Source organism: Monopterus albus, unplaced genomic scaffold, assembly GCF_001952655.1.
Source record: "Monopterus albus unplaced genomic scaffold, M_albus_1.0 scaffold91.1, whole genome shotgun sequence".
NCBI classification, from domain to species: Eukaryota; Metazoa; Chordata; class Actinopteri; order Synbranchiformes; family Synbranchidae; genus Monopterus; species Monopterus albus.
Window position 1 is genome coordinate 43,620 of NW_018127971.1, and position 17,724 is coordinate 61,343.

At 39.2% G+C, this 17,724-nt stretch overlaps 4 protein-coding genes across 4 annotated transcripts; 1 reads left to right on the plus strand and 3 right to left on the minus strand.

The window, feature by feature from the left end:
- The first annotated feature begins 809 nt into the window (after positions 1–809).
- Positions 810–2,952, plus strand: ognb (osteoglycin, paralog b). Its single transcript, XM_020608091.1, has 7 exons — positions 810–880; positions 1,402–1,551; positions 1,665–1,743; positions 1,973–2,137; positions 2,224–2,426; positions 2,540–2,632; positions 2,750–2,952. The coding sequence occupies exons 2-7, from the start codon at positions 1,456–1,458 to the stop codon at positions 2,918–2,920; spliced, it is 807 nt and encodes a 268-aa protein (XP_020463747.1). The 5' UTR covers positions 810–880; positions 1,402–1,455; the 3' UTR covers positions 2,921–2,952.
- A 102-nt stretch (positions 2,953–3,054) lies between these two features.
- uqcc5 (ubiquinol-cytochrome c reductase complex assembly factor 5) lies at positions 3,055–4,828 on the minus strand. The gene is made up of 2 exons (XM_020608096.1): positions 4,423–4,828; positions 3,055–3,647 (listed from the first exon to the last, which is right to left on the minus strand). Exons 1-2 carry the CDS (start codon positions 4,574–4,576, stop codon positions 3,562–3,564), a joined length of 240 nt encoding a protein of 79 aa, XP_020463752.1. The 5' UTR covers positions 4,577–4,828; the 3' UTR covers positions 3,055–3,561.
- Positions 4,829–5,287: 459 nt separating this feature from the next.
- kctd6b (potassium channel tetramerization domain containing 6b) lies at positions 5,288–8,596 on the minus strand. The gene is made up of 2 exons (XM_020608159.1): positions 8,514–8,596; positions 5,288–7,402 (listed from the first exon to the last, which is right to left on the minus strand). The coding sequence occupies exons 1-2, from the start codon at positions 8,538–8,540 to the stop codon at positions 6,716–6,718; spliced, it is 714 nt and encodes a 237-aa protein (XP_020463815.1). The 5' UTR covers positions 8,541–8,596; the 3' UTR covers positions 5,288–6,715.
- A 1,223-nt stretch (positions 8,597–9,819) lies between these two features.
- abhd6b (abhydrolase domain containing 6, acylglycerol lipase b) lies at positions 9,820–14,385 on the minus strand. The gene is given in 9 exon segments (XM_020608160.1): positions 9,820–10,015; positions 10,794–10,891; positions 10,989–11,043; positions 11,198–11,355; positions 12,179–12,213; positions 12,215–12,291; positions 12,393–12,506; positions 13,388–13,544; positions 14,276–14,385. Coding segments are annotated over 9 exon segments (981 nt in total). The 5' UTR covers positions 14,380–14,385; the 3' UTR covers positions 9,820–9,832.
- Positions 14,386–17,724: the final 3,339 nt, after the last annotated feature.

Below are 17,724 nucleotides of genomic sequence, written 5' to 3' on the forward strand. Positions count from 1 at the left end.
ATATAGGCCTACATATTTCACATCTATATACAAATTATGATTAGATAATTGAGACTCACACTGGTCAAATTGTATAAATGCATTTTGTCAGCAACTGTGACACTTAAATACAATGTGTGTAAAGCTACTTTTAATTTACATCCTGCACAGCAGGTCAAAGGTCAAGGTCTGTAGCAAAGCACTTTTGGTGTTAGCAGGGCTTCAGTGTTTTGTTCAAGGACACTTATGCAGATGTTTATAGATACATAAGCTTGAACCTGATACTAGTTGGGTTTCTGTAGTTAACAATGGCTGGCAGCACAAACAATATAGCAAGCCATTTTTAAATCTCGTGACATTTTAATCTGTTGTTTTTGTATTTGATCTTTGCCTGAGTGCATATAACAACAGGGCTGCAACAAACAATCATTCTTATTACTGATTAGCCTGTTGATTAACTTTAGCATACAAAATATCAGAAAATTGTTCTTAAAAATTCCAGCCAAAATCCAGCAGTTTGAAAGAACAAAGTTCATCATCCATCCATCCATCCATTATCTAGACCGCTTAGTCCCGAACGGGGCGGGCTGGAGCCAATCCCAGCCAACATCGGGCAAGAGGCAGGGTTAAAGTTCATCATAATTCAGAAAAAGGATACAACTGCACATATTGGTAAATGGTCTTATACTTGCATAGTTTTTGTCTATGTGCTGCAGCACACTCAAATCGTTTTTAACCATTTGCACACCAGTGATATCACTGGGAGCAACTCAGGGTTCAGTGTCTTGCTCAAGGACACCTTGACATGTGGACTGGAGAAGCCAGGACTCAAAATACCAACCTTCCAGTTAGGAGATGGCCCACTCTACCTCCTGAGTCACAGCCGCCCTATATTCTCAAAGTAAGGTCAGAACTGCAGAGTTGCAATAGCAACTGATTAAGAAAAACACAAATGAAAATGATTTCACCAATCTCAATCTGTGTCTTCAGGTAGTGTATTAACTGCTCCTGTTATGAAGCTCAAAACACATATATTCAAAATATTTTTTCTTTAGTTCAGTGCTCGGTTTGGCAATTCATTATATAACTCACTACATTTTTTCCCCATCAGTAACTGGAATCTAAAGGTCCATTCTGTTTTTTCAGTAACACTACTTTCAGTGACAAAACAGTGACATTCACTTGGTGACTGTATAAATCTGTTTGCCAGAAACAAATATATTAATCAATTTGTGCTCAGTGTTCTACTCACCAGCAACAAACATAATTTCTGACTGTCTGCTGGACAGTATTATTAAAAGTACTAAAAGAGTGACACAGACACAGCATGCATTGAGTTAATGTTTTTTTCTATTTCTTCCTCTGCAGTAGGCAGCTTAAAAAAAACCGGATGGAAAAATTCTTTGCTCTCATTAACCACAGATCCCAGCCTAGCTGAGAGCACTAACTTCCGTCACCAGAAACTAAGACGCCACTATGTGGTTAAGGACTTTAATTTTCGCATCTGTTATGGTCCCATGGGTACTGTTTTCTGCAGCAAAAGATGAACACATGGAAGAAAGAAACCCTAAGGTAAAAAAAAAATCTTTGGGAGCTTAATGTGTTAATGAGTGAGTGGAAGAAATTCATAATGCTCCAATTTGGAAGAAAGGTACAACTACTATTAAGACTTCTGCTTTTTACAGAAAGACATTGTAAACTTTCCAGACTATGGCTTTCTTCAAGACTCAGACACTGACTCAGCAGTAGCTCCAAAACCCAATGGTAAGGTTTGTTTAAACCGATTCAAACAACTCTTTGAAAGCAGATTATGCAACACTTGCTGAAAGACTCTTCCACATTTTTTGTGAATGTAACTAAAGCCTGTATTATGTAATAATAGGGGTGATCAAGTGTCCTCATCTAATAGTGCATTTTAAGCTGCATGCTCACGTCACCAAGGCCAATTAGTCACTAACAAAGTGATTTAAAAAAAACAATGTGATCCTTGCAGAACTGCCAACATGTCTTCTGTGTGTTTGCCTGCTTGGATCCGTTTACTGTGAGGAGGTGGTGCCTGAAATATCAGCTGTCCCAGCACTTCCAAAAGAGACTGCATACCTCTATGCACGTTTCAACAAAATTACTAAAATAAGCAATGAAGACTTTGCAGACATGGGTAAATAAAGGTCATTAAACAACTAATACCCGCTCTTATGGACATTCATGGATTCTTTCAAGCTCTCTCCTTTGTGTGTTTTCCAGCTACATTAAGAAGAATTGACCTAACTGGAAATCTCATCACTGAGATAGAAGATGGAGCATTTTCAAAACTTCCCAATCTTGAGGAGCTCAGTCTTGCAGAAAACAGACTGACCAAGCTTCCTCCACTTCCCACCAACCTGATTTCATTCAATGCCAATTTCAACAAACTAAAAACTCAGGGTGTCAAGGGAACCACTTTTGAAGTAAGTCAGTAATTAACTCCACTAATCTAATGCTAAAAGGTTGCATACATTTTGTATTTTGTTTGATAAGAGCAAGTGGCCTGATCCAAAATAACGGTCTTTTATTTTTGCAGAAACTCACAAGACTAACATATCTTTACCTTGGAAACAATGAACTGACAGTAGTGCCCCAGCTTCCAGAGTCTCTTCATGTTGTGCACCTGCATGTAAGTTCACCTGTACTTCACTTCAAACAATTAAGCTCTGTAAAAGCATTTTTTTCTCTGCCTGCAGAGGCAGATGTAGCTACATGATGGACCAATTTTGTCCTTGGTCTCCTGCAGAACAACAAGATCTCAACAATAACAGATGAGACATTCTGCAAAGGTGATGATATTCATTACATCCGCACCAACTTGGATGAGGTGAGACTTGATGGGAACCCTCTTACGCTGTCACAGCACCCTAACAGCTTCATCTGTATGCAGTCTCTTCCTATTGGATGGTATAACTGAGTGTCAGAGCAGTGGTAAACATTAGGGGGGAAATTCAGTGTAAACCGAAGGATTCAGATACAAAAAAACAGAAATAAATTGTCTAAAATATGCTCCTTAACTTACATTTTATATACCCAATAAGTCTACTGCAGTCAAGACCTCGTAACAGTTTTTAATCTTTACACAGAAATCAAATGATTGAAGTGGAAGATTTAAATAAGGGGAAGAAAGAGCTTGTGTTTTTTTGTTTCTTATCTGCCAGTATCACGTGCACAAAATCATCCAAAAGGTCTATTTGTCTTTTTTCTTTTGCTACAATTAGGCTGAGACTGTTCAGTCTTGGCAGGTGCTATGCAATGTTTTTAACATAACATACCGACAGAGACTGACTGTCAAACCAGTAGTGACACCTGGGCATGGTTATCATGAACAAATGGGACCACTGTTGTGGTTATTTTCAGTATTATCACTGCTGAGTTGCTAATGTGTTTAAACTGAAGACCATATAAACAATAAAATCTGCATGTTGGAAGTGATTTCTCAAACAGCCTTTCACTCTTGATTCCTTAATGTTCACAGCTGTTTATTTCTGTCTGTCTGAAACAGACAGGGAGCAATGAGTCCAAGAATGTGTCCTTAGGCAACATATGAAGTCCACATTAAGGTGGATCATCATTCTCTTTCAGTCCATGGACAATCTTCTGCTGGTACTCCCGTTCTGATTGTTTTCTTCGGTAGACATCATCTGGCAAGAAAACAAAAGTTAAGAGACTAAGAAAAGTCAACTGTAATATGGACAGTTTTGATTCCGTTAAATCTACCGTGAGTAAATAAGTATCATATTGTAGACTACTGAGATTACATTCTGTCTGGTTCATAACAAAAGACTTTCTGAACTAAAACAACTGCTAAAGCCTCATTTGAATTTCAGATCATTTTCAATACAGAATTTATGCACAAAACAGAATGATTTTTGTTCCCCATCTCATACATTGATAACATGGTAATGGTTAGTGTATGAAAAATAAAATGTCATTTGTATATGGATACATGACTACTGTTTTAAGACAGACTTGAAAAATTGAGAATCTGTTTTTCACAGCAGGGAGATTGACATGTCATAGTAAGAAAAGCAAGTGTGTTACTAAAAACATTGGCTCTATAGGAGAAACAGTTTTAACAGGAAGGAACAGACTGACAAAACACCGGCCACAGTAGTAGGTTCGACACATTAAACAACACGTGTGCAACATGGCAGCTAAAAACGTTAGGTGAAATGGGTTAGCTTGCCAGACGAGAATCCATATAATAAAATAGAGCGAGTCTTAAACTATTAAATGCAAATCAGACGGCCAACTTTGCCAGTTTCAGTCTCTTGCAGTGGTTGGTTATTAGCTTGTTTTTAACAGCTGTAACAAACGCGTAACAGACACGGGGCTAACCGGCTAAGCAACATCATGCTAGCTTGATATCAAGTTAAAACTAAGGATTTGGCACAAACTGTGTCATTTGTTACTCACAGAAAGTCTCTTTTCCTATCCTCACGTTGATCATAATCCACTCGATGAAACCTCCGATGCAAAAAAAGATAGGAAGGAACCTGTAACCCCCGAGACGTCGTTTACCTGGGACCAAGCTTAATATATATTTTAGGTTTACACTCCTCCGAAACATACTGGCCAACAGGACAAATCGTGTGTCGATAAACAGTCTTCAGTACGTTTTTCAAGGCTAGGTCAAGTCTAGAACTATGTCCTTCACCAATGTTATGAGAGCGGTCAAGTCTAGAACTATGTCCTTCACCAATGTAATGAGAGCAACCAGAGTCAGGGAGGGTGCACTCGTTTTGTAACCTGGCATAAAGCAAATGGACGGACTAGCCTGGAACGTTAGAGAATAACCTACGGCAGCTCGATGCTGAACTTTGAAACGAACGCCCCCTGAAGAATAGTAATGTTGCGTTCAAGCTGTAGTTGTTAAATAGTATTTACGAGCAACCGACTGGAAAACGTTTTCGCCAGCCTCAGACAAGGAGCTGCGACATGTAATTCGGTTTCTGAACTACTGAGGATCTCTTTCACTGACAATATTTACCACTTGCCAAATGAAATGCAAACATAATGCCCACATTCTCTACATGCGACATAACATCCGGTTGTACAGCTGTTTCATTACAATACAGTATTTTAAGTATTGGTCAATGCTTGTTAGCAACAGCAAAAAACTGTAATATGAGGTTCACTAGATTATTCAACTGTGCCATTTGAAAGGTTTTGGTCTATGAAGTCCTCCTAATCAATGAGAAAATATGGCATATGATATGGAGAAGGCCTCAAGTTTAACATCTGGATGTACTGTATTTTAATGGATCTTGCAAACCAGGGTGTTTCTCACTGAATGCTTGACACTTAAACCCACACATGAATTACAGTACACCCATACAAATAATTTCTCTGGCTAATGGCAATAGGACTTTTCATAAGACTGAAATGTTTATAGATAAACACACTCACACACTTTACCATAAACATCCAGATTATGTTAATCCAGAGTTGTCATTTACACCCTCCCTGTTAATCTGAGTATAGTGGTTTTTTAAATTAGAGCTGGTCTGTTGTCTGTTTTCACAAATTTGAAAGTGCATTTTAAACAGCACTGAGGCTTTAACTAGGATGTATAAGGCCCCTTAACAAGTGAGAATCAGTCACTCATTATTGTAATTTAAGATAAACATAAACTGCAAATCAAAAGACAACAGCATCATATTGTTCAGTCAGAAAAAGTGGCTTGGGTTTCTCAACTTGAGTACATATAGTATAATTAAAAGTAGCTGATGTGGCTGGGTTTTACAATAGCTGAAACACCACAGGAGCTGTAGTGCCAATCAGTTAAGGTGAAAAGATCAACCATAAAGGAATATTTCATGACTGACAAATACACAAAAGGGTTTATTTTAGCTGGGGTGACCAAACATCACTTTTGATATGAAAATGTAACAGTATGTCATAATACTGCAAAATGCACACAGAAAATACATATACATACACAAGACAGACATGCAACAGCTACTAGGGCCTTCAGAAAAAGTACCCCATAAGGAGATAATAGAGCTAAGAGACCAATTTTAAGATCTACTTTAAATTTCACAAAAGGTAACATTATGTCAAAAAAGAACATTCCTGACACCATGGGATTAGAAAAAAGCTCCTTGTTCAGTCTCTCTAGTCCAGAACATGATTTAACTTGTGAATAAGAGGGCTTTTAGAATATTTTCTCCTTGACCCCCCAGATTGTGGTATACATTTACATTAATGCATGTTAAGACTATAGATTTAATCCCATATGTAAGTGCAGAGTCTCAAATCATGGCTACCTGTTCACAGTCATTTTATTACTGATGTTGGGATAAACATATGCATAATTGTTTTCATAAAACTCAATGTAACCACCTTCTGTACAACGATGGGGTATAAAACATTATTCCTAAGTGAAGAAACATAACTATACACTGTTTCTGCTTAAAAACAAAGAAACAGTTTTTGTTGTGTAACCTAAGTAATGTTTATCTGTCAAGACATCAAATATGTTGTGGTAGCACAGATAAAGTGTTACACCACAATAACACTAACTCAAAGTGAATAAATCAAGAATTCACATTTTTATTGTTTGTGCGCTACCCACAGTATCTGGACTTTGAGCTTTGTGCTGCATTCATCAAAATTAAGAAAATCATTAGTGATACACTACATGATGACGATTTGTATAATATGAAGACAAAGCAAACAGTAATGGCATCCACAACTGTGCTGTAACTCAGTCTTCAACTTTGTGAGCTGGTCTACAGAAAGTCCAATGATGCTCCACCGTGTTCTCGTTTGCACGCTCGCTCATGTGATGCACACGTGTGTTCCGAATGGTGAAGCCTTGTTTCATTATGTAGTCCATGAGGTGAACCCTTAGGGACACCTCCTGATGATAGTCACATGGTCCAAAGGTGAAGGACACCTGGCAGTCTCTAGTGTCCATCATGTGTTTGTTCCACTTAGTGAAGTTGTTGGAAATACCTTCGAGCAGGGAGTGAACCTTCGTAGTTATGGTTACCTGTGTGATGATAACAGCAACTGGGTTTGAATATTTTGAGAGTTTCCGAGTGCTAGAGAGCTCTACTACCTGCTCGAAGATGTCAGGAGGGTACAGCGGCTTGGGATCGTTAAGGCACTGGATCAAAGGCTCGATCTGGTAGAAGTCCGCCTCTTTTCTCAAGAGGTCTGTCTCTGCGAAGTCCACAGGGAGGGTGAGCTCAGATGTCCGCAGAAAGTTCAGGATGTACCGGAAAAGTGTTCCATCCCGATCAATGAAATAATTCCCTTGGGAATCACGAGTTGTGGGGAAATCTCCCCTGAACATGGCGCCCAGCATGGAGTCTGGATAGCGCTGTAGGGTGGATAAACTAGTGGTGTACAGGTGGCCTCCCACGTTCAGGGTAATAGGAGTTGTCATCTAGTGGAAAAAAGGAACACTGAAGAAAGTAAGAACCTAGTTTTTGAGAAGTTAAAGGTTGCATTTGCATACTGCAGTTGTAGACAACATGAACAGTGTGAGTCTCAGCAGTCAGTTTATTAATGACAAAACAATGAAGTCGAATAGAATGGATGTACAATAAATCCTGCAGTTTGTTGTTCTGTGCTGTTGAAGTGTACTGCATTCAGTTTTGGTGTTTCTAATACTGTGGCAATAAAAGGATGTGAACTCTTCAGAATGACCCAGTTTTCTGTAATAATAGGTCATAAAATATAATCTGATCTTCATCCAAGTCACATGTATAGATAAGCGCAATGTACATAAACATACATTTATACCCTTTTGTGTCTTTATTCTACACACCCACAAAACACTCACAATGCTGGTGTTCATTCTGTGATGAAACTTTGGCGTAATTTTAGCTGGGTGCCCACTCCTAGTCAGATTTGCTACAGTACTGTGTCCATTTGCAAACAGTTTGTCTAACTGTGGGCCAATTCATTAACTAAACTCTTTGGGATTACTTTGTTACCCTTTCCAGCTTCAGGCAAATCAGTAATTCTTGATCGCAAGTCTTTTAAGATCGCTCTTTTATGAGGCATAGTTCACATCAGCAGATGCGTCTTGTGAATACCAAGAATATGCTAAGTATCTAACTCACACCTCCAACCTGGTTTCACTGACTGAACTCCAGGGTTAACTCCTGACTGCAATTAGCTTTTGTTGATGCCATTAGATTCACATACTTTTTTAAGTTTACACTTTTCAACATGGACAGAACAACACAGAGATGTTGTGTATTATTAGTTGTGTCTGTTCATTGTTGTAACTTTGATTGGCATTTGACTATACCTTAAAACAAATTTACACATAAATGCGTGTGATTCCAGGGGGTTCACTCATCGTTTATTGCCATTATATTTCTGTACACTCCATGTATACCAATCAAGACAGACTAGATATTAAACTGATTTATTGCAAGACTGTTACAATAGGCTGCATTCACAACAATGAATTTAACATTAAACTCAGACATCTATTTATCAGAGATATATGAAATTACTGTTAGTAGGCTCTTAGCATCTCTTACCCTATGGACCCAGTCTCCATTATCCATTTGTAGAACAATACCCACTTGGTCAGAACCAAAACAGAGAGGGAACAGGTACTGGTGAACTTACTTCAGTTTCACCTCTGGGATAAAGAAAAAAATAAAACTTAAGATGAGCTCTAACAAAAGTTATGCAGAATATGATCACGTAGACCTGCAACATTAGTCAACTGACATAATTAACCTGCAACTGTTGTGATAAGTGGTCAAGAAACCTACAAGTAATGTTTGTTTATGTAAAAATGTAAACACTATCTGACAGAAAGCGTCTGTAGCTGTATATTAACTGAGCATACTGTATTCAGGCATTTGTCAGTTTCATTTCCAGTCACGTGTAGTGAGTTGAACTACTTGCAGCGCTAGACTGGACACGTTTCTTCCAGATATATTCATTATGCTTGCTGATGAGAAAACAACTGTCCAGTAGCAGCTGACTGTGTTTAATTACGTGCAAAACACAACCCACCTCCAAAACCACAGATTCGCCTAAAGCCTGATAAAGCAGCTACTTTGTATCCGTATGTGGACGCAGCGTGACAAGTAGCAATCAACCTCAATGTACTTCGCTCTGCTATAAACCAAGCTGGTTTATGGCAGAGCAACAAAATGCATTTTGACAGACCAACATTAAGCCGTGACTCCACATTATAAGCACTTGGGACATCACGTTATAACGTTAAATACAATTCCAGCACAACAACGGAAATGCTTATCGTAGTCTGCTAGCTAGCAAGCTAACCTAACTAGCATTCCCTAAAGCCATTCACGTTAGCTGCTGTCACTATTACACCGGGGGTCATATACTACTTGGAAGTCAAGTATATACCAAAACAAAGCCTTACCAGCTCTATCACTTGCCTGCGGGGCCTTTTTTTTTTGGTCCTATAACAGCAGCGTGGGATCGACATATATCGATGCTGTCCGACAATCTTTGATGGTTGACGCTTGTCGCACCGCGCAGCTGTGATGGGCTCCAGGATGCAGCAGCACTGCGCACCCACGTAAAGGGCGGGACGGAGGGAAGAAGATCCTGCTGCAACCACAGACACCTCCTAGGCACCTCATGAAAACGTCCATTCACACATCTGAACACAGTCACGTACACATATGTACACGGGCCTTTGATTACCATGATCCATTTTACATTAGCCTACAAATTAAACTGTGTTTATCAGAACATCTAAGAAAAATGCTGGCACAGTATAAACCTTGTCTACTGCCCTAATGCATTTTTGTCTAAATATGCATGCCATGTATAAGTAACACGTGAAGCATTGAAATGGCTGAACGTCTTTTGTTCAGGAAGATTTCTTTGCACCACCCATGGCATCTTGTTGCATGATGATAAAGTCCAAGATGAGTTCGGCTGTCTGTAAAGGTCTCTCCATCACCACAGCATGTCCACAGTTGTCCAGCAGGTCCACCCTGCACCCAGGAAACACCCCTGCGATGACTGTAGCTCCAGGGATGAGTTCGGCTGTCTGTAAAAGTCTCTCCATCACCACAGCATGTCCACCCTGCACCCAGGCAACACCCCTGCGATGACTGTAGCTCCAGAAACACCCGTCACCTGGACAAATATGGGACAGTTATCATACATGGGTGGAGCCAAAGGGTGGCCAGGGGTGGCATTGGTAATCCCCAGAGCCTGATTGGCCACCTCTGGTGCTACTGCTGCCAGAGTCAGCATTAATAAGTACTCAGAAATTTCCCCACTGTGGGATCAATAAAGTACCTACCTATTAATGAATGAAAAATGAAAAACATTGACAAATGTTGGCTTAAAACAACTTATGTTTCTGGTCCTTTAGAATTGATATTGGTCAGATTACTTTTATTTTATATCATTCATGCAGCATGATATCTACATCACTTCTTTTACTGTTATTGTGGAGCATTTGGCATTGTTTATTTTACACAAAATAAACAGTTTGGTTCTTAATAATTCATGGTTTATTACTTCATGGAACCTGGGGTTTCATTTACATTTTTACACCTATTCCAAATGTGTCACCCCTCTCTAGGTCAGTGCTCCAGCCTGGCCAGCAACCCATCCAGAATTTTTTAGATCCAGCCCTGTTATCATGCCTCTGTAGATATAAGACAAAAGGGTCTCCACTTAGACTGAGCTGCTTGAAAAACTTGAGCCATCACCTTCAGGTTACAAGTTGACACAGCTGCATGCATATCAAGATTAAGCAAAAACAGCCTGGGAATCACTTTTAAACTGGCTTTGCTAAGTCACTGTATCATAGTTACCTGATCTTGTTTGCCCCATATCACTTGTAAAGGTGCAGTGATCAGATGTAAGTGCTGGTGTAGGGCGTATTTTGATTGACCAACAATCTCCATGAATACTAATAAAAAAGAAACAAAATTACCAGTAAGTCACAAGCCATGTACTGTGTGACTACATAGGAAATCCCTATATTTTTCAGTCCAAAGTGAACTAACCTTCTTTGTAAAATGTGTTGTGAGGCTGCCGAGCATCTATCAGCCCTTGAAGAATCTAAACAACACGTTTAAACAACCACATTATAAATGTAGCAGCCTTTGAGACATTTTGTAGAATGAATATTATGCTGTAACTGTTCCTGTGATTGTCATTAACTGTAAGTGCATACACAATGAAACTGATAACATTATCATTTTCAAGTGTGGACCTGTTGAGGGATTTTAAAGCGAACATGGGAACAAAGTCTGAGCATGTCCTCCATTTCTTCAGGTGTTGTGGGGATCAGTGGGTTGTTTAATGTGTAATTGCTGTGCTCCAGGTCCTGCAGAAACTTGCCATACTTGCCCTCACGTGGATGCCTTATACCTGCAAAATAAAATCAGTGTTTTTTGATGGCAAACTAATGTTGCACACTCATACAATCATACTTAAATACTCTAAGTGTGTGTTTTATTATGGTCATGGCATGTCAGATTCTTGTCTATTTGTACAGGGATATGTACTGTATAGCATGAATCAAGTGCCACATAGCACCATGTTTTATAGCCTAAGCTTTTTTTGCAATGTCCCTAACTTGGTTTTTAAAATAAAACTCAACGAAATATTTACACACCACCACAATGCACAACACACGACACAATTCACCAAAAAAAAGTACCATAAAAAGACAAGCACCACCACTCGACTCAATTCTCTTTAAAATTGGTTCAGTTTGAGTTTAAAATAATTTCGGTCATGATCCATTTTGAGCTCTGAGCTGTCTGTCCAAGGGCACTTTACAATTTCCCAGTGGACAAACTTTGTGTTACTGAGCCAGAAGTCTTGAGCGAAGCCATCAGGTCACTGAACACCTTAGGAGCCTGTTGCTTTAGGCATTTATAAATTTGTTTAATTTTAGCAACTTTAATGAAAGGATCAAACTTAACCCATTTATTTCCTTAAAAACATGACAGTATTGTTTGTGGCTTCCTGTCCAAATTGTATAATCATAACAGCCTTACTGTTGGCCTTTGTTGCTTTTTTGTTGTCATTCTTTATCATCAGTATTATATAAGAACCTTTACAAACAAACTTGTACAACCCGCATACACACACAGGCGCGCACACACACACACACACACACGCGCGCACACACACACACACACACACGCGCGCACACACACACACACACACACGCAGAGTGACTGACCAGCTGGACAAATGAGAGTCATGCTACATATTTCTAAACCCCAGCTACACTCCCCCCATGGAGATTCCCAGCAGATAGAAGAGTTTCCTGTTCAAGCCAATGGTTTCCACAAACTGAGAAGCATAAGGGAGGAAAAACAGATTTTATTGGAATGATTTAGGGCAATGATCAGCACATGCATATACAGTACCTCATAGCGCTCTCTTCACTGTACCTGATGGATCCTTCTGGCCTGTCCCTGTATGGAATAATCCTCTCTATTGGTGCGTCTTGTTCCCTCGTGGCCAGGCATATCCACACACACAATGTGCAGATGTTTTGGTAAATACTAATGTATTAGAAAAGACAAAGTATAGCTTAAACCCATTAGTGTAAGTTTGGAGGCCAAGAAGGGCAGTATGATTTTTTGGACACTTGGAGTCAGCAGAAACAAGAAGTGAACACAGCATATCATCACCTTTGTGCTGATATGGCAAACATGATAGCAAAACATTTTCTTATTCACACATCCAACAGTTACAGAGCAACATTAGCTTTCATTTGGAGTCATGTTTGTGCATAGAAGGATTATGAGACAATGGGCCCTTGGGAACATACATGTAAAGATATGAGACACTGGGCCCTTGGGAACATACATGTAAAGACATGTTGATGAAAATAAGCACTGAAATACTTTACTTTGTAAATAATCCATCTGAGTTTACAAGGTTTAAATATCCAGGTCATCTGCAAATTCAGATAACAAATTTGCACATGGATTTCTTTTGCTGTAATCATGACTGATGGATTGTAATCTGTTTGGACAAGAGGTCTTGGTAACTTCTCATTCTTAGCCATTTAAACCACACAAATAGATATAGGTCATTTTCAGAGCAAACTATTTCAATGCCAAATCAGTGATCTTTAATTCTGAAGTGTTCTTGAATTAATTACTGTACATTTCACAGTTAGGTATTACATTTATAAATTCTTAAGGCCTTTCTGTGCTTCCAGTATATGTCCAAATTATGAAATACAACTATTGGGTACATTTACTTCATAAAATGTCTTTGTTTTACATTATTACAAAGATTTAACAACATGTGATCTAGTTATGTTTGTTGTCACAATTTCTTTAAAAAAGGGAGGCAGTTTGAATTTTTGCACCAACATCCAAATTTAGGTCCTGCAAGTTCATAGCAACAAACTAATGTTTAGTGTTAACCTGACCTTGACAACAGTGAGCCACGTGTCTTTGTGAGCAGAAAAGCCATGCAATATTAAAATGGAAGGTCTCTTTCCAGGCTTTCCCCTGTAGGAGTAGCAGAAGCGATAACCGCCACAGTCAGCGTAGCGTACCTGTAGGCCCAGAGTCGTCCTCCAGTACCTGTAGAGGAACAGGTATGGCTCAGCTTAAACATACATGCATGGCACCTTGGAGTTCAGATGTGGACCAAATGATACAAAGGTTTATAAGCATGTGTTGCCAGCATTGTCCATTTCCTTTAGTTACTGCTAGAGCAATTTAATGCATTTATTGTAAGAGAACAATCATGTCTGGTTATTACTTATTGTTTATTAGTAACTATAGTGATGAAGGCCCCTTAATCTCAGTTTAGTAGTTATTTTAATCCCCACCACAATATTTCACCTTTAAAAGTATTTATTTTAACCAAATCAGTTCTCTAAACCTAACCAAGTAATTTTTATGCCTAAATCTAACCAAAACGTTAGTAAATAATCCATCTGCAAAAGTCATACTGGGATCTCTGTGGGACCAGTACGAACTGGAGGGAAAATGAAAGTGACTGTCAGTGTTTTCAATGTACAGTAGGCTACATATGAGCATGTGGGTATTGTTCCAAGACACACTTGTCACTGTGCAGCCAAGCAGTGAAATCGTTTGAAAGAATGATAGCTCCAGTAGCTAACTACATTTAAACAGCAATGCAAAAATGCAGCTTCAGTGACAATCTGGAATAAACATGTTTTGCAATCAGTCTTTGGTAATTCATTGCAAAACATATGTAAGAGAACGATCATGTCTGGTCCCTCTCTGGCACTCTGGAGGGAATTCACATCAAGTATTAAAAACACAAAGTGAAAACACAACCTCACCAGTAATACACTTTAATGAGAGCCGAGGGCCAGAGAAAGAAGGAAGCAACAAAGGCCAGGATGGGAATAACCAGGGTTCCCTCAGCAATGATAAACAGGATCATCGCATCTAAATCAGCTGCCATTGTTGTCTCACCTATAAAATACGCAAACACACACATCACACACACAATATCAGGAACTGTGCCTTTATCCATTTGCACATGCTGTATATTAAGTGTGTTACAACCAGTAATGAGGAGCAGTAAAACCTGTGCACAGTTTAAGTAATTAAAGCAGCTTTTATTCTTTAAAAAAAAAGCAAAAAAAGATTTACCTTTCATATGATTTTTCCCTGCTCCTCGTTTCTTCTGTCACAGTGACTGCTGGTTCAGTTGTGATTCGGTTGATTAGTTGTATAGCATCCAGACACTGTAGTTTATCGACAGGTGTTGTTGATCTGTAGAAAGTACAAATAAGTTGATCCGGCCAAAGTAAAATCAAACACGTCCCTGTGGAGTGAAGTCAGTCACATTATGTTTACTCTGATTGCAATCATTGATTTTTACTCATTACTGGGGAAGACCAGGCCACAACATTAATCAGGCTTTCAAAGTGAACATTCAGGCCTGGACTAAAAAAAGATATATAATGCATATCCAAACTATCAAGAGAAATTAAAAATACATTTATTTTCACAACCTAAAATAGGAGAGACACTCAGTGATTACAAATAACATAGATAATAAAAAAATAAATCTGTTTGTTGCTTTGGACAAAGGTGCCTGCCAAATGAATCATTGCAAATATGCAGTTAAAAATTAAAGTGCACTGTTTGGCAGTGCCTGTGGATCACACTTGGTGAACCAGATAACTGTCACACATGCTTCAGGTCCAAAACTTTCCACTGGGCATAATGATAGAGACAGCCTGTTCCAGTCAGTAGTGAAGGATCAGGGCTTTCTGCACTGACCACTGGGTGTCATGGCATCCACAGACTGTGAAGCATCATCACTCCTGCTGCAGCTGACAGTGAAGCTTTGAGGCATTTGGGTAGGGACGTCTACCCTTCAATACCAGAAGCACTTTGAACTTGACTGAGGGAAAGAACAGAACCATGAACCAGCAGAACATCACCTCAAACAAAACACGCCCCAGAAATTAGGCAGAATCAATAGTCCACTGGGGTGTTGAGTACAATAACATGACTGCTGCAATTTCTGTATATCTACACTGTATATGTTCCTTTATAGATATTCATACACAACACATGCAGTGTAGCACAACTAAGAACAGATAAGTTACATTTCCTGAATAACAGAGGAACTGTTTGCATAGAAATTTACATTAGGTCACATAACACCAGAATCAGAATCAGAATCAGAATCAGCTTTATTGGCCAGGTGTGTTGGACACACAGGAATTTGACTCAGGTACATCAGCTCTCAACGTGCAAACAGTAAACCAGCATAAGGCTGTGTAATATAACAAAATAGCAGCATTAACATCAACAGTGCAAACAATGCAGAAAAAGCAGTATAAACAGACAGTAAACAATGCAAACAAAGGAATGTTCATTGAAATTAGATAAATAGGGATACAACAAAGTACTAGAGACCTGTACAAGTCTGTATAATCTGGATGAGGTATATTTACAGGTATTGCACTGAGGATTATTGTCTAATCATACTGTTGTGGGTTAAGTGTTCATCAGAGCGACAGCCTGGGGGAAGACACTGTCCCTGTGCCTGGTTGTCTTGGTGCACAGCGACCTGTAACGCCGTCCAGAGGGGAGGAGTTCAAACAGATTGTATCCGGCCTGTTTGGTTGCTGAGCCAAACCAGACAGTGATGGAGGTGAAGAGAACAGACTCGATGATTCCTCTGTAGAACTGTATCAGCAGCTCCTGGGGCAGGTCAAACTTCCTGAGCTGGCGCAGGAAGTACATCCTCTGCTGTGAGTTATGGGCAAGAGAATTATGGGCCACACGTTTTTCTATGCATCGAAATAATCCAGTCATTTTTAGCTGGTTGTAATCTATTATAACTAATGGAAAAAGTACAAATGCTTGTTGACAGAGAGAACTTTTAAAGGGTATACTCTTTATCGCTGTTATTTCTGAATTGGTTTAATTATAGGTACGCGTTTGGACTTCAGTATTAATCAGAAAGTGACCTAGGGCTAGAGCACATACAGCCCAAGATTACACAGTTAAAAAAAAACAATCTAACACAGTGTATGGTGCCATTTTGCTGCATCATTTGCCCACTACAGATGACCTACTTACAAACTAGAGCAGAACAAATGGACAAGGCAACTCTGCAGAGGGTGGAGGGGCTGTCCACAATCTGCCCACATACACAGTGTATTCTACAGGTTGTCTGAGCAACTGTCATGTCAAAATTAGCCCTAATCGTCCTGGTTGTCACATATCCTGAGCCGCAGAGCCAATATGGCAACACAATAATGTGGATTAGGTGTGGAGTACTCATCTGTGCATGGTCAGTGAGTTCCTCTGGAACTATGACCCTTTGATTTTTGCCAAATTAGAAATTTAGCAACAGATGTCTCACCCTCTTGAGAAATACACTGCATCCTCTTCCACAGACCTACCATCAGTTTGGTCTGCATGATTAACGCTGTAATTTTACAGCAGAATTAAAGGTCACCATAGCAGGACTATGTCACAGCCATGACCGAAGTAGCAATGGCTGAGTTTTAGTCCTTAGTATTAGTGTTAATTTCTATCATGCAACCTAGATCAGTAGACCGTCCTTTCCTCCTAAATGCCATGTCTTTCAAGAGCCATATCTCCAGTTTGCAATCCAGGATTTCTGTTGGAAATTTTTAATTTTAAGAAAATTATTGAGGTATTTGTTTTTAGACTTTGGAAACCTCCTGCCAGCCACTAGGAATGAGGCTATGCTACACCAGATCCAGATCATCAGATGTGTTGTACCATCACATTAGAAGTGTTCATAGCAGTTCCAAATGTTTAAATAAAATAAATCGGTTAGCATAGAAAGTGGATTTCTAGACCGATACTTGCCTAACACCTCTCTGTTATGAAACTTAAATAGTCAGACCCCCTGAGTACTGAAGGAGCATGAATAGGTCTGGACCCTAAACTGTGTTGAGTTTATAACTTAGAAAGAACATGCTCAGATTACAGAATATGACTAAATAAATACACAACACATTTAAATAAGTATTAGTGTATAGTCTGCGATTGCTATTATCACTAAAATGTCTATTTTACTTACTGTACTTTAACCTTGTCCATGTTTTCAATACAACAACAATGTTGTACACCAAAACTGCACACACTTGCTCAGCTAAACTCTGCAAAAAAATCTCCCCAGGTTTCTCAAAAGTGCCTAATATGTGCTGAACAGATCTCTTATTTTCCACACAGATAGTGGTTATGCTAACAGAAAATGTGCAAAAAAAAAAACAACATTCAACTTGAG